Below are 21,471 nucleotides of genomic sequence, written 5' to 3'. Positions count from 1 at the left end.
CCCAGGTTTTATTCACAGCACCCACACGGTGGCTCATTGCCATCTATAACCCCAGTTCCAGGGCATCTGATGTCTTCTGCTGACCTCTGTGGCAGCAGGCAAACACGCAATACGCGGATATATACATGCTGCTAAAGCCCCTGTGCACATAGACTTTCACAACTATGATTATAAGGGAAATAGCTAGTGAATTACTTAAGCTTATTAAATAAATATTGTAAGATTTGAGATTTATTTTCTTGCTTCGTCCCTTCAGTGTGTTTGTTTGGTTTTGATTTTTTGAGACACAGCTTCTCTGTGTAACGGTTCTGACTGTCTTGGGACTTGCTTTGTAGACTGAACTGGTTTCGAACTCACAGAGATCTGCCTGCCTCCGCCTCCGGGTCACCAAAGAGCTTCTGTACATCTGGTGTGTAGAGCTGGGCTCAGTATGCTTCTCTAGTCAGAGATACCTGGGTGGAGAGTGCTCTTCCAGTGACCTGGATTGGCTCAGAAGTGACATTTTGTTACTTTTCCCCCCTATTACTGAGCTGTACCTCTGAGCTGTGTTCCCAGTCCCAGGCCTATATTTTTTGTTTGTTTGCTTGTTGATTTTTATTTTGTTTCCTTTTTAACTGGTTCTTTTAAGATTTATGTCAATTGATTTTATATAATGCATCGGACGTTCTTGGTACACACTGTTCGTTTAATCTATTGATTGGGGTTTCTACTTTCTTCCTCAGGATGAAGCTAACAGGTAACATTTGTCCTTGAGAAGAGATATATAGTAGACACTGGTGGCGCAGAGTGCAGTGCCTGCTCCCTGCCAGGGAGGAAGCAGTCCTTCACTGAAAGAGCATCTTAGTTCCTTTTCTGTTGCTGGGAAGAGACATTATGACCAAGGCAGCTCACAGAGATTTTTTTTTTTTTGTGCCTTACAGTTCTAGAGGTTTAGACTATGACCATCATGGTGGGGAGTGTGGCAGCAGGCAGGCAGGCAGGCAGGCATGCATGGTGCTGGAGCAGGAGCTGAGGGTTTACAGCCTTATCCACAGGCTAACCAGGAATGACACCAGTCTTTTGGAACCTCACAGGCCACCCTAGGGGCACACTTTCTTCAACAAGGCCACATCTCCTAATCCTTCCCTAATGGATTCCATTAACTAGAGACCAAGCACTCAAATACATAAGCCTATGGGAAACCTTCTCGTTCAAACCACCATAGCTACCCATCACTGGAGTTGGGTCAAGCTTGATCCATCACTTTATTGACAAGGTTGAGTACTTTCTTGACTTCTGCCTCTGGCCTGGACAAACCTGACACTTGGCTGTGGAAGTCAAAGCCAGGGCTTATATAGAACTGTAGCTGCCTCTTTCCAGCTTAAGATTTCTTCCCAAATAGCACTGCAGGCCTCCCAAGAGGGTTTAAAAATATGTATGTATGTATGTATGTATGTATGTATGCATGTGTGAGAGAAAACACATGTGTGCCGCACACATGTGTGGTCAGAGGACAGCTTTTGGGAATCTGTTCTCTCCCGTCATGTAGGTCCTGGGGATGGAATTCAGGTTGTCAGGCTTGGCAGCAGGGCATGCCTTGCCCACTGAGCCATCCTTGTCGACCAAGCCATCTTGCTGGCTCCCTTCCCAGACTCTGAAGTCATCCAGGTCAAAGCTGAATCTGAACTCTAGAGCCAATTCTTTGGCCAACTAAATCCACCATACTCAGAAATGTTACTAATCCTTAACATCAAGCAGAGGATGCTGTGGCTGGGGCGGGGGTGGGGATGTTTGCTCTGGGAAGGCAGAGGAGAAGGCAGCGGGAGGGTACCATCTGCCAAGAAGTTATCCCTGTGTGTCCGACTCCTTTGTACTTACAGTGACGTCTTTCATCGCAGCAATAACATCCATGGCGCTGCATTGCCAGTGATAACAATGAAGTTCCAAAGAGGGAGACATGGATAATCAGCTCCTTTGCTTTCTTTGGCCCCGGCCTTCCTATCGTACTCCTTTAACTGAGCTTTCCCTAGCCAGACCATCCAGGGCCTTTTCATCCCAGTCCTATGTTCCTGAAAGGCTTGTTTCTTGGATTCCGTTTCCCTGCTGTATCTGTGACATAGATCATTTCTCTGGGCATCGCTTCCTGGTAGCCACTCAAGTGAGTGCTTCCTACTTCAGGCTTAGAAAGGAATCTAAGCAGGAAGCCCATGCCCACCTGTAAACGTGGGACTTAGGAAGAGAGGTTGCAAGGGGTAAGCCTGTCTGGGATACAAGTACCCTGTTCCTCGAACACAAAGCAAAAGAAGAAAAGGACAAAAGAAACAAACAAACACCCGAAGCAGGAGAGCTCCACTGAAGAGCCTGGGACAGGAATGACAGGGACAGGGTCTCAGAAGCCACGGTCACATAGAAAGCCAGTGTGACTGCTGGCAGTGAGCTTGTAAGATTGCAGAGCTGGTGAGGTCAGAGAAGGTAGGGTCCCCTCGGCAGACCTTGGAGGTCTCTAGGAAAACCCTATACGCTGGGGGCGGGGGACTCTAAGCGCAGATGCTCATTTCTCAGCGTTCTAGAGACTAGGCAGTCCAAGATCAACATGCTGGACAATTCAGTTCTTTTGTTTTAATGTTTTAACTTAATTTTATTAGTTTGTGTGTTCCTGTGTTTTGCTTGCATGTATGCCTTCACATCCTGTGTGTGGTACCCTTGGAGGCTAGAGGAGGGTTAGATCCCCAGCAGCAGGAGTTACAGGTGATTGTGAGCCATCATGTGGGTGCTGGGGATTGAAACCAGGTCCCCTGGAAGAGCAGCCAGTGCTCATAACTGCTCAGCCATCACGTCAGGCCTCCAGATTCAGTTCTCAATGAAGACCTTCGCCTTTGGCTGGCTGGAAGAGACTTCATTTCTTAGCATAGTGTTTCCCAAAGGTATGGGGACAGTGTGGGATGGGGGGAAAGGGAAACGGCAACGAATCCATTCAGTCCATTATGAGGATCTTACTCTTTCCCCCCATTGTCCATGTGTATGCATGTGTGTATGTGTTTGTATGCAGGTGTATATCTGTATGCATACAGGTGTGTATGTGTGCAGGTGTATATCTGCATGTATTTAGATGAATATGTATATGTATGCATTTGTGCATTTGTATGTTTTGTGTGTATGTGTATGTGTGCAGGTGTATATCTGCATGTATTTAGGTGAGTACGTATATGTATGCATAGGTGCATTTGTATGTTTTGTGTGTATGTGTATGTGTGCAGGTGTATATCTGCATGTATTCAGGTGAATATGTATATATATGCATATGTGTATTTGTATGTATTATGTGTATGTGTATTATGCAGGTGTATATGTATCATGTGTATATGTGTATTTGTGTGTATGCATACACATGTATATTTGTATGTATATGTATGCAGGTATGTGTAGGACATAGGTTGCTGTCAGGTATCATCCTTGACTGTTTTCTACTTTACTTACTGAGATGTTTCAGGTTGGTCTCAGAGCTTGCTGATTCAGCCTGGTTAGCCAGCTAGCCCAGGGGATCCCCTCTCCACTTCTGTGCTGGGATTCTGGTTGGCCACCACACCCGGCTGGCATTTACGTGGCTATAGGGTTCTGAATTCCTGTCTTCATGCTTGTGTGGCAAGCACTTTTCCCCATCCCCCAAGGGGACCACCTTTAAATCTAAGTTTAGATTGGTGACCTTTTGAATGCGTGGTGGCCTCTCAAGAGTTTAGTCACAAAAAGCAACAGGATCTCGTTTTCCTGATAAAAAGATCATCTTGGCTGCTGGGAGAACTGGATGGGAGGGAGACAGTGGGGCTGGACTCAGGGAGACAGTGGGGCTGGACTCAGGGAGACAGTGGGGCTGGACTCAGGGAGACAGTGGGGCTGGACTCAGGGAGACAGTGGGGCTGGACTCAGGCAGACAGTGGGGCTGGACTCAGGCAGACAGTGGGGCTGGACTCAGGGAGACAGTGGGGCTGGGTCCAGAGAGACAGTGGGGCTTGACTCAGGGAGACAGTGGGGCTGGACTCAGGGAGACAGTGGGGCTGGACTCAGGGAAACAGTGGGGCTGGACTCAGGGAAACAGTGGGGCTGGGTCCAGGGAGACAGTGGGGCTGGACTCAGGGAGACAGTGGGGCTGGACTCAGGCAAACAGTGGGGCTGGACTCAGGGAGACAGTGGGGCTGGACTCAGGGAGACAGTGGGGCTTGACTCAGGGAGACAGTGGGGCTGGACTCAGGCAGACATTGAGGCTGGACTCAGGGAGACAGTGGGGCTGGACTCAGGCAGACAGTGGGGCTGGACTCAGAGAGACAGAGGAGAGGCAGGTTTTGAGAAGGAATACTTTCTACAATAAAACCATGTAATCTCATAATGCTTTCCATTTTGATTTTACCATTGCAAAGCTTCGCATGTATGTGTGTGGGGTGGGGGAATCCCTTTCTTTACTCTTTTAATAATATTTTTTGGGGGGATTCTTCAGCATGCTGAAGAAGCATTTATTTTTGCTATTGTTCAAATTTGGTTATGGTGGAGGTGATGGTGGGTGGTGGTTGTGTGTTGTGTGGGTCCCATGCCCACCCTCCTGCCATCCCCGCCCCACCCCCCACACGTGCCTGCTGCTGCTGCCGCCACCTGCAGCGGTAGAGACCGAACCCAGGGCCTCAGACAAGACTTCTAGTGAGCTAAACCGCGGCCCTCACTTAGGTTTCTTTTTTCTATCAGCATCAAATAAAGCTTTTATTTACTAGGTTTTATTTTTTTCTTCTGGTTTTTCAAGACAGGGTTTCTCAGTAAGTATGGAGCCAGTCCTTGGAACTCGCTCTATAGAGCAGGCTGGCCTTGAAACAGGATCCCCCTGCCTCTGCCTCGGAGTGCTGGGCTTAAAGGCGTGCACCACCACCGCCCAGCTTATTTACTAGTTTTAAGTAAAACAGTATGATTTAATTTTTGTTAAAATTATTCTTCTCTCTGGGTAGTCATCCATATAACCTTCTGTTTGGGTTTATGTCTGGAATATTTATCTAATTTCAGAGGTGGCTGTTAGGTAGGTCTTAGATGATCTTTAAGTGTCTTGGGCTAGTAAGATGGTTCTTCTGGTCAAGATCTGGTGACGAAGCCTGACAGCCTGGCTAGAATTCTAGGACCCACACGGTAGATGAAGAGAACTGGCTCCTGCAAGTTGTCCTCTGACCTCCTCCACAGGTGTGCATGCATAAGCATGCCATGGCATGCATAAGCATGTGTGCACACACACACACACACATACAGATCAATTCATTAAAAAAAAAAAGACCGTGCTTTTCTGAACAGTTAGCTTTATAGTATTACTCAATCATTTTCACAGAACTCACCAGTTTGAAAATTTAACAAAAATGCAAGTGGTCCATGCCAACTATTACACACTGTGATGCTCTAACTTACTGGTCAGAAAAGTGTTCCCGGGTGAAAACTGCACTGCTGTTTGAGACTCTGAAATATCTGGACAGCCTTCTGCTCTTTCCCTCTATGATGGCATGAGAGCAGTCTGGAAGGCAGCAGCTGCAAGCCGCTTTCCGGCCAACCAGAGACACTATTTGCAAAGGTAAACCAATGGTTTTTAATCGGTGAAAAGATGGAAGTCCGTCTGAGAGCTTCCTAGTGGTTTCTAATGTGCTCACGTTTAGCTTACTTGCTTCTAAGTGCTGCACTGAGAGCCTGTAAATGACTTGCTGTCTGCAGTCTCTATAGACTCAGAGTGAGCTTGTCCCACTGTCATATTTCTAGAGCCATTCTGTTTAATTGTGCTATTTATAATCATGTTAGATGACTTAATGACCATAAAATTGATTTTGTGTAATGAAAGAATATATGAGCACAAGAAATTCTAAGTAACTTTGGGACCTTCAGTGACTTGTATAGCTAGACACATGGGTGACATTTTTCTTCCTCCCCCCCACCTCTCTCTCTGCTTCTCCTTTTCCCTTCTTTTTTTGAGATAGGATTTCTCTGTGTAGCCTTGGCTGTTCTGGAACTCACTGAGGATGGCCTCAATCTCACAGAGATCCACTTGCCTCTGCCTCTTTTAGTGCTGGAATTAAAGGCATGTACTACCACACGCAGCTGCACTTTTCTTTCTTTAAATGTTTTTAAATTTTATTTTATGTGTATGAGTGTTTTGCCTGTATGCATATATGTGTACCGTGTGCCTGCCTTTGGAGATTGGAAGAGGGCATCAGGTCCCTTGGAACTGTACTTATGGTGGTTCTGAGTCACCATGTAGGTACTAGGAGTTGAACTCGGGTCCTCTGAAAGAGCAGCAAGTGCTCTTAACCACTGAGCCCTCTCTCCAGTCCGTGGACAGCTTTTTCACCACTTATAGATACTATAGTTTTAGATTCTAGGAGTAATTCCTTAAAATTGCAAGGCTTGGGGCTCAGCAGTTAAGAATGTTTACCGCTCTTCCAGAGGGTGTGTCAGAGGGCTCGCAGGGCCTTTATCTCCAGCTCCAGGGGTTCTGATGCCGCTTTCTGGCCTCTGAGGGCACTGTAGTCACATCACACACATGCAAGTTAAAATAAAAGCTAAAAATTTTGGTTTTTTTTTTCCAATCATGATATCATCTAAGTGGAAACCCTAACAGCTGTGAAATCACATCAGTTAAACTAGAGCCACCACGTATTTTCCAGCCATGCACCTTGCAATTTTTTTGTTAAAGGTAGACCATTATGAATGATACAATGGCACGGCTTTGGGAATTAGACTATCACCCTCCCTTTGTTTTTTTGCCTGGATTATATTAGCATCGATTATAATTTCTAAGTTTATTTACTTTATTTACTATTTTTAAATTTTTACTAAATGTCTGATAGTATGTGAAATAATGGGTATCACTGATGCGTATAACTGTATCGTGCTCCTATTTGCAGAAATGTAAAATACTTCATGATTCGTTGTGCTGGGGCCGTGCCCATCTCTTCTCCGCTGTACGTATGAATGAGGACCACACAATTCTAAAGTCTGTTACTAGGGCCTGAGGATGGAGCGCTGTGTTCATTGTATGTTTGGTGTGCATGTGCTTGTGAGGCTCTGTCTCCAGCACAGCAGAGACGGGAGGGGAGAAATAAGTCATTTTTCCACCAGGCAGACAGGTTGGGCAGGAATGCATGGCACTAGAAGTTCCACACTGAAGTAAGAAGCCCTTCAGTAATGTAGGATTTGGAGAGCTAGATAGCCAGTCACCAGCCCCTGCTCCCCCAAGAAGAAAAAAAAAACAAAAAGGAACAGAAGAAGAGTAGTTTAACTGCCTTTGAGGGTGAAAGGACCAATATGTGATAACCAGATGTGAAGTCAAGGATTGAGCAGAAGTGGAGGTGCCCCTCCCCCCTCCTGAAGTAGTTTTTGGGGAGGGGGGTGGAAGTGGTGTTGTTGAAGCGGTCTTGCAAGGCAAGAGGGTGGTGATCTAGAACTAGTGTTTGGAGTGTGGAGGTGCAGGGAGGGGCCAGGAGAGATGCGGTCACCAGGAAGGCAAGGGAGGCACCTCTTCCTTTGGAGAAGTGTCTCGGGTCACCTGGGGCTTCTTGTCATCTTTTGTGTGTGTGTCTGTGTCTATCTTTTCATCGTACTAGTTATTCTCTCTCTCTCTCTCTCTCTCTCTCTCTCTCTCTCTCTCTCTCTCTCTCTCTCTCTCTCTCTCTCTCCTTCTCTCCCTCTCTCCCTCTCTCCCTCTCTCCCCGAGGGAAAAAGGTAGGCATTCGAGAATGTTTGTGGAGGGGGTGGGTCCATTTGATTCCAGTCCGCCTTGGGTGTAGAAAGTAGCCTGGAGACTTTGTGAATTTACATTGCTCCCAACTGAAGAAACTATGTGTAACCATGTTGCAAATAAATGCACACAGATACATATTTATCTAAATATATTCTGTATGTGGTGGGGAGGATGGGGTAGGGGAGAGAATATCTCTTAATATAGGTCTCAAATCCTAACTTTTTTTCTTTAACGGCTGGGATAGCTGCTCAGACATACTAGGCCAGCGCTTAGTCCTGTCCCCACCGGCTTCTTTTTTCTGTTGAGGCTGTCCTGGAACTGGCCGCATAGTTGAGGCAGAGCTTGAATTGGAAAGGCTCCTACTTCAGCTAGTATGCCCTGGTTTCCTGATTAGGTTCTCTCTCTTGCTGAGTATATCTTAGCATTCTGCAGGAAATCTGGCTAAAGGCATTGAGTTTATCTAAATGCCTTTGTTTGAGTTGTTTTATTTTCTTTACTTATGTGAGACGGAGACTGACAGTGTAGTTCTGGCTGGATTGGAACTCACTGAGTAGACTAGGCTGGCCTGGAATACAGAGAGATCCACCTGCTCCGCCTCCAGAGTGCTGAGACTGAGTTGTTTCAACTAATCGATTTCAGAAACCTTAGACATTGTAATTTACAAATTGCAGAAACATTGACTATAATTTTAAGAGGAAAGTTCTATTCACAATGCTATCATCAAGACATTCGCCCCGTATACTTTCTGATTCTTTTATGTATTTTCATGCTTCATTGTTCACAGGTTAGATAAAAACTTGTGTTTGTTTTCATTGACCGTTAACATTGTCATTCTCCTTGCTATCTAAGTTTTCTCATATTGTAGCTAACAGTTTGCAGTTGTCTGTATGAAGATTGAACTTGACCTCACACAGGGTAGGCAAGCATTATTTAGCACGGGACTATCTTTCTTGTCCTTTTCTTAGTTTTTTTATTTTGAGACAGGGCCTTAGTAAATTACTCAAGCTAGCCTTGAAGTAGCTCTATTGTCCAGGCAGGTCATGACCTTAAGCAGCCCTTCCGTCAAGCAGATGAGTAGCTGGGATTCTAGACCTGACTTGTTTCTTTATTTTGTCTTTTTCATTGAGACAGTTCTTCCCAGGGAAGTTGAGGCTGGCCTTTAACTCAAGATTGTCCTGCCTTAGTCCTGGGATTATAGACATAGGTCACTAATGCTAGACCTGCTTTCCGTTAAGTAGGACTTAATAGCACTTTATCACTGAACATAGATGATGTCCATCTCCCATGATTGGGAACAGGTAACTAGCTAAGCAATGGAACTTCAGAGTGGAACAGCTTTGACCAATATTAGCAGCAGTGGGTCTCTGTGAAGCAATTAGGTTCCGAGTCAGATTGTTTTGTTTTGTTTGTTTGAAAGAGAGATGATGTCATATGGCCCAGGCCTGGCTTCAACTCTCTTTGGAGCTGAGTGGACTTCTGATTCTCTTGCCCTCCCCTTCCAAGTGTGCCACCATATTGTTACATTGTGCCGGGGCTCCAATTTAGGACTTGCGCGCCTGCTAAGCACACTAGCAAGCTAGCAAGGGAGCTCCAGCTCCAGCCCTAGTTCGCAACTGACTTCCTCACAGTGCTGTGTTATTGGCTATGCTCCCTTTCCTAAACCTCACTCTTCCCATGACTTTCTGACCATTCTCCCCCAGAAAGCTGCTTCTGCCCTTTCGGGCTTGCTCTGCTCTCTGTCCTGCAGAGTTCATAAAATTCCCTGCACACTGGCGTTCTCATAAGCAGGTCCTGTCTTTGGTCCACCTTTGCCTCTAACTACATCTTTGTCTAAACAGACTCATCCCTTCTCATGACGTCAACTTCTACAACTCATTGATGAGTCCCAGTCCTCTCTATGCAGGTGCTCCTTAATCCCTCCTGCAGTTGACACTTGGTCCGTGGTGAATTACCGAGCATCTCCACCTGGATGACACATCTCCCTTGACTCTTGTGTTTCCCTAAACTCATTCATTATCCTTCCTCAGGCCCCTCCCAAGGTACACTCCCTCTCCTGAATTCTCCACTTCGGTCAAAGGAATGTCTATGGAAGTGCGCCACAAACCCGAGAGTCATTCTGGGCTCACTTCCCTCTTGTCTCTCACTACTGCTCAGTTGCCAGTCTACTGAGCCACCTCCTCAGTCTCTTTTGAATCTGACTTCCTTTTGTCTAAGCTGTCTGACTTCAGACCCACGTCATATTTTGCCTGCTTTCCCACAGTACAGATTAAATTCTTACCACCGTTCCCCAGATCCTCACTGCCAAACCTATCATCCAGGAAGACAGATATCTATATAAAATGCTCAACCCCCCTTTGTAAGGGTGTCAGCACCTGCCGTCCATGGTACCCTCAGGGAAAGGCCGCTAGGGCCAGATTCTTTGTTTCTACTTGTTCTTATTTTCACCTCGAAGACCTTTTCCTTTAATTCTGTTTCACAAGCGCATCCTTACTTCTAGCTTGTATTAGCAAGTTATCTCTGGAAGCTCTCTCTGAACTCCACCCTCCCCATATCAGTAGGGATGAACTTCCATTTTCCCCTTGCTTGCTGACCCTCTGTTGTAAAGGGCTCCCTGAGGCAGGAGGAAGGTTAGCCTGATCTGGGTGGTGAGACCTTGTCACAAAAGAGAAAACAAAACAAAACAAAACAAAAAAGCAGAGGTTAAACAAATTCCAAGAGTGGGTTTGAAATATTGTATCACTGTGAAATACACTGCTTCTCGGAAGAGTGGAATTGATTTAGGGCCAGATATGGTGGTTGTATGCCTTGTAATCTCAGCATTTTAACGCTTCAGACAAACAGATTTCTAGGTTGAAGGGTGCCTGGGCTACATAGCAGGAGCTTGTTGCACAGACTCGGGTTGTAAGAGTTGTACGGCTTACACCGCCCTCACAAAGCCCATGTAGCAGCTGGGAGGTGGTAGCTCACGCCTTTAACCCCAGCACTCCAGAGGCAGGCAGATCTCTGTGAGTTCGTGGCCAGCCTGCTCTACAAAGTGAGTTCTAGGGCAGCCAGGGTTACACAGAGAATCCCTGTCTTGAAAAAAAAAAAAAAAAACAAAAACAAAATCCAATACAAAAGAAAGAAAAAGAAAAGAAAAAAAGTGTAGCAATTGAATTAAGCTTATAGAATGCTTACTTTCAGGTGTTGTGTCAGAAGAACTGGTAGGTATTATGGCAGATAAACCTGTCATCATTTGCCACGATGGGAATAGTCTGTGTCTGGGCTGCCCAGTTGCTGTCGTTAGGCACACGTGGCTGTCAGTCCTGGAAATGTACTTAGTATGTTCATCGCTTCTCATTTCAGTTAACTGAAAGTGAATGTAAATACAGGCCGGCGGCAAGGGCTGCTCAGATTGGACAGCCCCAGTCACAGAGGAGAAGGAAACCATTAAACAGGTGTAATTGCTATGTTCTGGACCCTTTCTTCCTTTGTGGATGCTTTGTTGACGTAATGAACTCATGAAAGTAAGGTGTGACCGGCTGGCAAGTGCTGTCATTACCACTGTAAGCCAGCAGCACTACCTAATTTGGGGAACCATTTTTAAATAGGTGCTTAGATCAGGAGGGCAATACATGGCGCAGGTCAGGAAGACTAGCCCGTGTCCCAGTGGAGACTGGAGATGAAGAGGGAAATGTTACTCACAGCGCTTACTCAAAGGCGTGGACTTCCTACTCCAAAGGAGGCCAGCAGCGTAATGCTTTGAGGGCAGCATCTGCAAGACTTGTTTTTCCACATATACTGCCAAACTTGTTCTGATTAGACAGGAAGTGAAGCCATTCTCAGAGAGGCCGCCGGCATCTGGATCTCGTCATGCGGCTCTCCAGACCTTTCTACCTCTTACGTATCAATTTATGGGCCTAGGCTGGGGTTTGTTCTCCAATTTAAGGGCAGAACAGCGGTGAGCACGCTTTCTCTTCTAACTCCAAATCATGTGTTTAATCAGTGTATCAGTTTTTGACTCTCTAAATACTTTATGTGCTCCTGTAATAGGACAGTTTATTTAAATCTCACGACTCTTGCACAAGGGGAACTCTGAAGAAATCCTGTCGGATCAGCCTTGACCTACTGTCTTTTATACACTGGCGAAGGAGACGGATTTCAATCTCTTTATTAGAGTTGCTGGCGGTCTGCCAAGGAGGGTAACCTGGTTGGCATTGCCTTAAAAAGTCCCGCTTTACTATTTAACCCTAACACCTTTGTACCCTTGGAATCTGGGTCAGCAATGGAGCTGCGAAATTTGGGGTGCAACACTTATCTGTGCCGGCTGGCCCCGCGGGTCACTTCCGACGCAAAGCTTTGGGGTTTTCCCAGCTGTTCTCTGGAAGAGAACCCAAGCGCTGCTTGTGGGAAGCCCCACGATGCACTCTCTAAAAGGTATCCGTCAGGACGCCGCGCGACCTCCAGGAATCAGGGGACACGGGCCAGCCTTGCCACCGCGCAGCGCTTCCCCGGGCGCGCGCTCGGCCGGACCTGCTGGCTACTAAGCGCGCGGGCGGAGCGAACCATCCGGCCAGCGAGGCGGGGGTGCAAGCCGGACGCACGAACTCGGGGACCTCCTACCGCCCCAAGTCTTCTGTCGCCGGCCGGGAGTCGGGGCGCATGACTCTGTTCGCCGCGGGGTCTCGGGCGCGGCGCCGGCGAGCCATCCCCCGGCTGCGAGGGTGGTAGCGGCCGTTGGAGTTTCCCCGGCCGGGCAGCCGGCGTGGGCGCAGCTAAGCGCGGGGCGGGCCGGCTGCGCCGCGGGAGGAGGGACAAAGGGGAGGCTCCCCGTGGTGGCGTACGGGCGGCCACTGCAGTTTGTAGTTCTGAGTCGCGGAGAGGAGGACGTGAGGGAAGAAGAGCGCGCGAGATGCCGGTGCGGGGAGACCGCGGGTTCCCACCGCGGCGGGAGCTGTCGGGCTGGCTGCGCGTAAGTTTTCTCCCGGGCCGAGCGGCGAGCGGCTGCGTGGGAGCGGGTGGGCTCCGCGTGGCTCCCCTCTATGCCAGGGCTTGGTCTCTCTGGGCTGTAGAGAGCTAGGGTCCTCCGCAGGGGAACCGGGTGCTGGAAAGTCGAGGACTGCTAGGATGGCGCTGATGGCTTGTGGTCTCTCTGAAGTCACTTGGCTTTGAGATGAAATCGCAAGTAGGGGAAAGTGTGGAACCCAGCGCCCTGGTGTTGGTTCTCAAGACTTTCTGTCCTGTGGTCGCTGCCGACTGGACGCTTGTGTGTGCTCTTTCCAGCTTAAAGCAGAGGTTCTAGCCATGTACTGAGAGAAACTGAGGACTCTTTGGGTGCCCAAATCCACACTTTCCTTTTCGGTCAGCTGCTTCTGCGGTATAACTTCTTTTGCAGTAGGGAATGGAGATGGGGTTTCAGAGGAAGCCCCAGAAAGGAGTGATGATGGATGGTTTGTATTCTGGGAGTACCTTACCTGTCATCAGTCCCTTTTATTTTATGTCTCCATTTGTCAGGTTTCCGCTTTTACACAGTAGTTTATTTTAAGGTATAAATAATCAGGGATTTCGACCTCGGGCTTTTTCACATTCTTGAGATGTGAAGAACTTGGGAGGGAACCTGCCAGGACTCGGTAATGGAATACAGCCTTCCCTTCTATTTTAGCTTTAGGTCGCAGGCTGAGTTGCTTCTTTGGCCACTGTCTGACCTGAGTAATAATGGTTGTGGCTTTCCTGGGGTTCCCAGTGAGGAGTCATCCCCTCCAGAAACTGCCCTGTCCTGCACACTCCCTTGCCTCCGCAGCCTGCCGAATCCCAGCAGAGAGGGAGAGATGTCCTCGCAGCTTCCTAGGTGGTCTGTTGGCTGTGACCATGATCCCTTAACAAAAAACAGGTCCACTTGTCCCAGGAGAGCCGCCCTGCCAGGTTCACTTGGGACGAGGTAGTTTTAGCTGAGAAATGAGTAAGTAGTAATTGCATTTGTGGAAGAGTGCCATTTTACTATCCTGCTTACGTTAAGAATGTGTTAGCTAACTCAATACATTTTCTTGAATAATGCCGCTTCAGCGTGGGGAATGCAAAGATAAGTAAAAGTCGTGTAGTTTCATCCACAGTTTTGTGAGGGAAACGCCCAAGGAATAAAGAGACCAATGGTGCCATTAAAGAAGTGTGGACAGGGTGCTGGTCTTGGGAAGATGAGAGAAGGGACGGGAGCTTTAATCAAGGTAACAGTGACTTTTGAGTTTTATTTTTACCCTTGACAGAGCTTCTTGGAAAGATTGATAAAAGGAAGGGTTTTTTTTTTCTTTTGAAAATTTACTACAACTCTGTGTGTGTGTGTGTGTGTGTGTGTGTGTGTGAGAGAGAGAGAGAGAGAGAGAGAGAGAGAGAGAGAGAGAGAGAGAGAGAGAGAATATGATTGCCTCTGGGTGTGTGTAGTACTGGGGACTGAATCCAGGATCTCAGGTATATTGTTGAGTGGCATCCCCAGTGGCAGCTTTTCAGTACCACCGAGCTAACGTTTAATGAGCACCTAGTTAGTACCAGTCACTTTGAGGAGATAAATCGGCTAAGACTGGATTTCTGCTTGCAGGAGTCCAGTGACCCCAGCATGGTAGACTGCTTTAGATGGAACTGGCTTTACGTGATTCCTGGCACCGAGGGAGGGGATGTTTAATACTGATGCATGCTTGTTCTGCTATTTAGAATTGCAACAAAGGGTGGGATTGTCCTCTCTGCATGCATCCCTTAGGGGATTCTTTCAGGGAAGAAAGAACATATGTGCAGACACTTTCTGATGTCAGCCTCTGTAGAGAATGGCTGGGCATGCACCCACCTCACAGTGCAGTGGCATATAGAATGGGTGCTAGGTACACAGTGGTCATTAGTTCCAAAATTTAAGTGTGGGATTTTAAATGGAGGATTTGGCATTGATACAGGAGGTAAGGCCTAGCTGTGTAGGTAGGAGGTGCCGGATAGTTGCCAATGAAAAATCTGAGACGCGGAAAGTGTTGTAGAAACCTCTTCGGAAGGCCTTGGGTGTCAATAACAGAACTTACTAATAGTGGCCTGACTCTGCTAACCTGCCTGGGAGCTGCCTGCATAGTTAATACCCCGCTCTGCTCCCAGCATAGGAAGTGGTACTGTTTCTGAGGCTTGCTTAGGAACATGACCAGATTCATCTCATTGCCCTCTGGGGAATTCATTTACAGCGACTTCTGCCTAAATTTACTTAACCCTTGATCTGGTTCCTTGTACACTGACAGCAGATCACAGCTAACCAGCCATCTCCTGGGTGCCGAGTGAGCACTGTTTGTCCAAATACATCGGAGCACTTGGGGGAATGACATGTTTCCCACCATTGTTTCTTTTCAAAGGATTGTCTCTCCTAAGAAGGCTGTCTCTGAAGGAGACGGATTCTTGAAACTAGGTGGGGGTCGCTTTAGGTCACTGCGGCTCTGTGTACATCAGAAGTTGTTTTAAGAAGCCATCCCGATTTGGTTGGGCCTTGGTTGAAGGTGTGGGTGCCACAGGGCAACTGTGGAATTGGGAAGGACCAATAACCATGCAACCTTTCAACATCTCCCAAGATTAATTAAGCCATTAGGGAATTCCTTGCCTAATCCCTAAAACAAATCCCATTAAGCAGCCTGGCCATATTAAAGATTTCTCTCAATTGAGAGAAGACTCCCAATAAAACGCCCCATTGATTATACCCTAAGCAACAACCAAGGATGCAAAGACTTCTGACCACAGTGACCTTGGGCCAGCAGTTTTGATGTTGAGAGGTAGAGGTGATTTTTGGTTTGGTGCTGTTCTTTGCATGGTTTCCACAGTCTTGGATGGAGGGAAGCAGAATTGGCACCTTAGCTGGTCCAGTTATAGATTCAGAGGCCCAGCTTAACACCAGTTTGGTGAGCTAAGCTTGTCAAAGTTTATACAAATTGGATAAGAATAGAAAACCATTTAGTGCCCTTATTTAACCTACACAGAAAATTTTGTGATGCCCCCTCCTGCCTTGTTAGTAGCAGTCCACGCCCCTGCAACCTTTGCAAGGGACTAAGGAGGCATTAGCTATAAATTATAAAGAACTGTGTAATGTGGTGGAAAAGCCGTGAAGCACAGATTGCCTGGCAGCTGTGATCACAATGGCCAGTGCTGATTTGGGATGGTACCCAGGAAAGCAATCAAGGAAGCTTGCAGCGTTTGGGGTCACGCAGAACTGTGGGTTGGAATTCTGTGCTCTTTCTTACCTGGTTTAGACTTGTACTTCTCAGAATTTAAAGCTAACTTCCAGAGAACTGGGAAGTCAGTGTATCCCTGGGCAGTGACGTTGTTGATCAGAGGAGGGAACTTAGGCTAGGGTCTTACATGCACTGGGCAAGCACTCAGATACAGAGTTGCTTCCTCAGGCCTCTATCCTGTTTTTTGTTTTGTTTCTGTCTTATGATTGGTGCCTGTTATTTTGGCCATTTATCCCCAAGCTTCTTCTAGGTGATTTACCTGTGAGCTCAGAAAAAACAAACAAACAAAAAACTATAAGGACTTTAACTCTCCTAAATACTTTTTTTTCTAGCATATTTACCCAGTTGTGGTGCATACAAACTTGTAGGTAGAAAATTGTTTATTTACTTGTAATGCAGAGATCCTCCTGCCTCTGCCTCCTGAGTGCTGGGATTAAAGGTGCACCACCACGCTTGGTTTAGAAAATTATTTTTTAAAATTAATTAATTTATGTATATGGTGCTGTGTTTGCATGGATGTATTGCCTGGTGCCAGAAGGGGACATTGGGTTCCCTGGGACTGTAGTTAAAGATGGTTGTGAGTGTCTATGTTGGGGCTGGGAATCAAACCTGGGTCCTCTTCAAGAGCAGCAAGGACTCAGCTTCTGAGCCATCTCTCCAACGTTATTTTTTTTTTTTTTGACAGAGTTTCTCTGCGTAGCACCTGCTGTCTGGGAATAATCTGTAGACCAGGTTGGCCTTGACTTTAGAGATCCACGTGTTTCTGCCTCCCCAGTGCTGGGATTAAAGGAGTGAGCTACCACCTGGCCCTATATTTTTAAGTAATAAGACAACAACAGCAAACGAACCCAGCCAGGTGTGGTAACACATGCTGTTAGCCCTAGCACTCTGGAAGCAGAAGCAGGTATGCCTCTGTGAATTCTAGGCCAGCCAGGGCAACCTAATAAGACCCTGTACCATAATAAACGCAATCACCAACACCACCAAAACCAAGCCAAGAATTGTCTTCCACAGGGATTAAATTCTGTCTTTTTAATTAGTTTGTTGGAAGGGATGTACTCTGTGTTTTCAGTTCTATGTTAATGTCATGTGAGGGATTAAAAAAAAAAAACAAAACCAGCCACCAGTGCCACTTATTTCAAGATTAGCTAGCTTACTTAGGACGAGGCAAAAATAATTGTCAAGCAGAACTGAGTCTGTATTAAGAAGATGTGTAAACCAGGTGGTGGTGGTGCACACCTTTAATCCCAGCATGTAGGTGGATCTCTGTGAGTTCGAGTCCAGCCTGGTCCACAGAGTGAGTTCCAGGACAGCCAGGGCTACACAGAGAAACCATGTCTCAAAAAAAACAAAACAAAACAAAACAAAACAAAAACAAAAAAGGTGTGTAAACTTAACCATGCTAAGTAGTGTTAGGATGAAGGCCTGGGAGTGTGGTGGCTACTTTTGCTATGTGAGATTTGGCAGAGCTGTGTAAAACACCGGTGACTTGGTTCTGGAGAACTCTGAGTATAGCCCCATAGCACCTTCAGGAGCAGAACATGCAGAATCATCCTGGGCGGCCAGGAGGCCAGGAGCGTTGAGCACTGTGGACTCTGTCTTTAGCATGGGTATATCCCCCAGTTTCTGCTCCGTTCTTTGTCTTTGTCCATGGTGTGCCTGGTGAGACTCTCTTAACATCTGGCCCAATTCTCGTCCCCTTTTCTGCTTTCTACAAGGAGGTGTCGCTTTGCCAAATGTTGGGTCACCAAATGTTGTCCATTCTTTTGTGATAAAGCCGAGTGACAGTGAGGAAGGACTTTGGCTTTTCTGGGGAGTATCACTTTGTTATCAAGAGAGGCTTAAAGAATGCAGATCCCCAGACGGCTTGGCGTGTGGACGGCTTTACCTTCTCAGCGTCTTTCAAAAGTGTGTTGAATGGAGGAGTTTTGGTTTTTAGTTAATGAATTCACTTTATGGTGCTGGGGATGGGACGCATTTTTATGCTTTTGGTGCATGTATTGAGCTGTGAAAAGGGCTCTAACAAGGATGTCAGAGGAACTAGAAAGCTTGAGGTAGCAAACCATCCCCTGCTTGGGCTTAGCAGTTGAGATGCATATTGATGGTTGGTGGATAAAAATGAAGAGGGGACCCCTCTGCTTGCATCACAAAGCTCTCTCCGAGTGTCCTGGTGGTGCCAGTTCCGTTTGTGAGAAGCCCCAAGCCGTTGGCTAGTGACTTGGATCTAGTCAGGTATTTGTTGAGGGTACCTGCCAAATGGTTAAAGTCAGGTCTTTGACACCATGCAGGCTGGCATCGTTCCGTAGTAGGATGTGTTTTGTAATAATGCTTATTTAAACTTTAGACCAATGTTTAGCCTAACTAGACTTTCAAGGGTGTGGCGTCTATGTATGTTTCTCCTCCCGTTCTGTATAAGGGAGCAGTAGATAGAGTTAATGATGAAAATGCAATCTCGACACATCTATGAATGAATGCCACCCATCCCTTTTGTTGTCTCGGGACGCTGGGGGTGGCAGCCAGGGCCTGGAATATGCTAAGTACCTGCTGTGCCAGGTACTTATTAAAATATTTCTTTATTATTTATGTCTGCATGCATATTGTGCAACACATGGGTACCTGCTACCTTTGGAGGCCCGAAGAGGGTGTCATGTCCTCTGGGTCAGGACTTAGAAGTGGTTGTGAGCCGAGAAATAAGTGCTGGGAACCAAACCCTGGTCTTCCGCAAGAGCAACCAGTGCTGAGACACCTGGCGGTACCAGGGCTTTGGTTTTTGTTGGTTGTAACAGTTTTTAGTCTATCGTTGGTTACTGATGATGAAAGTCCAGTTACATTTTTGCCATGATAGAACAGAAAGTTTTGATAATGTTGCAGATTCTTTAGTCCCTGGAGTTGAAGGTGACCACAACAAAACTTTCCCCAGAGAAATGAAACATACTCAGCTACTCACCCCAAATAGTTGACAGTCTGGCTTTTAGTGGTACAGACAACACCAAAGTCCAGTTTGGTGACCCAGTGAGCTTTATTGGTGTTACTTACAGGAATATGGGTGAGGGGTTACTTATAGGAGCAGAAATAACTCCAAGACAACTGCATCACCAAGGACCACCTCAGCTTGGGTGACAGCTCACAGAAGCTGGGAATGCGGAACACACTGCACAGCCTGCAGGCAGCTCAGCAGGTTGAAGTCTCCTTTGCAGGTGCCACAACTGGTCTAAAGGTCTTCCAGGCAGCTCTTGTCTGAGAGACTTCTTTGCCACAGGGCAGGGAGGGGCCTAGTCAATCTTGTCAGTTTTAGGGAGTTCTTGAAGCTTTTTTGTTGTTGTTTACCTCCTCTCTTCTAAGGAGCTCCCCTGCTGGATGGAATGTTTTCGGTCTTTGAGGAGATTGGCACAATACAGGGAGATAATGCTTTCTAGTAGCAATTAGTACTTACAGGGCGTGGACCTTCTAGGGGCTTTGTTCTCTGGAGGAAGGAGAAGGAAATTTGTCAGATTGCCCCAGCTTGCTTTTTGACGTCCAGCTGTAGCAATTTGTTCCCAGGGAGTGAGAGCTGTTCCTAGCCAAGCCCTAAGGAACTAGTTCTGTTCAGCTCTCTGTTTCTTCACGTTGCCTTACAAGGATAGCAGTAGCACCTGAGAACTTGGCTGGGTGGAGTTTCACCGCCGAGGAGTCATAAATGTTTCCCTGAGAAGTCATCTGCCGCTCTCAAGTCTTTGGAGGAGCCAGCCTAGCAGAGTGAGGAGATTATTTGAGGGAGTTTCTTAGTAAAACCGAAGGACTTCCCGATGAGCTCAGTTTCGGGAGCGTGTTTCCTCCTTAGCCCTTTGCAGTCTGTAGTCAGCTGCTCCACTGTTTGGGATTGGCTGGTGTGCACCTGTCCCTGTTTACTCCGGCCCTTATCACCCTCCATGCATACCAACAGTCGCTTCTCATCAGCCGGGAGCCCTGCCCTCCTGTGAGTCACAGTGGACACGGCTCAGGGCATCAGTCATACTCGCTGTGTATTTATCATATTGACTTGATGTGGGGAGGCATGAGCTAGCATAGCTTAGCTAGTGGAAAAGAGCCTAGGAGAGAGAATTCCTTATATTACACGCAGTGAGTGGATGATAGTTTGTGGGCAAAAAAAGTCTTACCGGAAATTGTAGAATTGTGCCCGGACTTCTCTTTCTGTTGTTGTTGAGATGGGGCTGTGTGTAGCTCAGGCTGGCCTGAAACTTGTTACTGTGTTGCTTCGACTTCCTGAGTCCTGGGATGAGAGGCGTGGGATACTATGGCACCTTAAGCTGCAGAACTCTTGACTTAGGTAGGCATGGATGCAGCATCTGCTGCAGTGCTAATTAGCTGGCCCCTTGATGTCTACCTAGTTTTGATGGCTAACAATTTTCTGTGGTCCTTAGCTTTTGAGGGCTCCCAGTGCTTGGGTGTAGAGCCTAGAGGCCATGCTGAGTGACCGGGACTTCCTTGTTCCGGATCACTTGCTCTTTCAACTGTATTTTTTTTTTTTTCTGGGTGAGTTTATTTTCTTTTAAAAAGAGATCCGTTGGGTCTTTTCCTTCTTTTCTTCCTGAAAGACATTTTAAGGAATACTGTTTAAAGGCAAGCTTCCCAGGGTGCCTGGTAGTTGCTTAGCCCACTGGGCCGTGGAAAGAGCTGTTACTAAGTTGCAGCTTGAATAATGTACTAGCCCAGAACCTGCAGGTTCCCTTGCCTCTGCAGGCTAGTAGGCTGCCCTTTCCTCCCCTTTCCAGATTTTAATTGTTTATTTCTGAAATTGATTTTGTTTCGTATGTATGAGTGTTTGCTTTCTTGTATATCTGTGTACTACATTTGTGCCTGGTACTTTCAGAGGCCAGAAGAGAATGTCACATCCCTTGGAACTGGAGTTAGAGACTTTTTTTTGGTTTTTCGAGACAGGGTTTCTCTGTGGCTTTGGAGCCTGTCCTGGAACTAGCTCTTGTAGACCAGGCTGGCCTCGAATTCACCGAGATCCGCCTTCCGAGTGCTGGGATTAAAGGCGTGTGCCACCACCGCCTCATGAGATTTTCTTTTTGTCGAGACAGGTTTTCTGTGTTGCGTAGTTATGGCTGTTCTGGACCAGACTGGCTTTGAACTCACAGAGATCCTCCTGACTCTAACTCTGGAGTGCTGGGATTAAAGTTTACAAAGATAGTTGTGAGCTGCCTTGTGGGTGCTAGAAAATGAAGCCAGATTCTCTGTAAGAGCAGCAAGTGCCCTTAACCACTGAGCAGTATTTCCAGCCCTTATTATTTAAAAAAATACGTTTGACTTATTTTATTTTTAATGTGGATGTGTGTGGGTGCCCCTGGAGGCAGGGAGAGGTACCTGATAGGGGTGTTGGGAACTGAACTCAGGTCCTCTGGAAGAGCAGGAAACACTTTTAATCACTGAGCCTTCTCTCCAGCTTCCAGATTTTATCTTGATTTTAATTATGTGTGTGTCTGTGTGGGGGTGTATGCATGTGAGTTAGGTAACCATATGGAGGCCAGGAGCATTAAATCC

At 46.8% G+C, this 21,471-nt stretch overlaps 1 protein-coding gene across 4 annotated transcripts in view; it reads left to right on the top strand.

Moving 5' to 3' along the window:
* Tjp2 (tight junction protein 2) overlaps nucleotides 1-21,471 on the top strand; it is a 116,016-nt gene that overhangs the window by 30,257 nt on the left and 64,288 nt on the right. Inside the window, exon 1 of one of the 4 annotated variants that reach the window (XM_038343477.1) lies at nucleotides 12,551-12,680. The exons of 2 other annotated variants lie outside the window; for them this stretch is intronic. In XM_038343477.1, the coding sequence (XP_038199405.1) occupies nucleotides 12,621-12,680 (60 nt within the window). In that variant the 5' untranslated portion in view covers nucleotides 12,551-12,620. Of the gene's footprint in view, nucleotides 1-12,550; nucleotides 12,681-21,471 lie in introns of those variants that run through there. One more of the 4 variants, XM_038343455.1, reaches the window with a different exon arrangement.

The sequence above is a fragment of the Arvicola amphibius genome, chromosome 1 (genome assembly GCF_903992535.2).
Source record: "Arvicola amphibius chromosome 1, mArvAmp1.2, whole genome shotgun sequence".
NCBI lineage: Eukaryota > Metazoa > Chordata > Mammalia > Rodentia > Cricetidae > Arvicola > Arvicola amphibius.
Note: the sequence above shows the minus strand (reverse complement) of the source record. Positions and strands in the feature narration are given on the sequence as shown.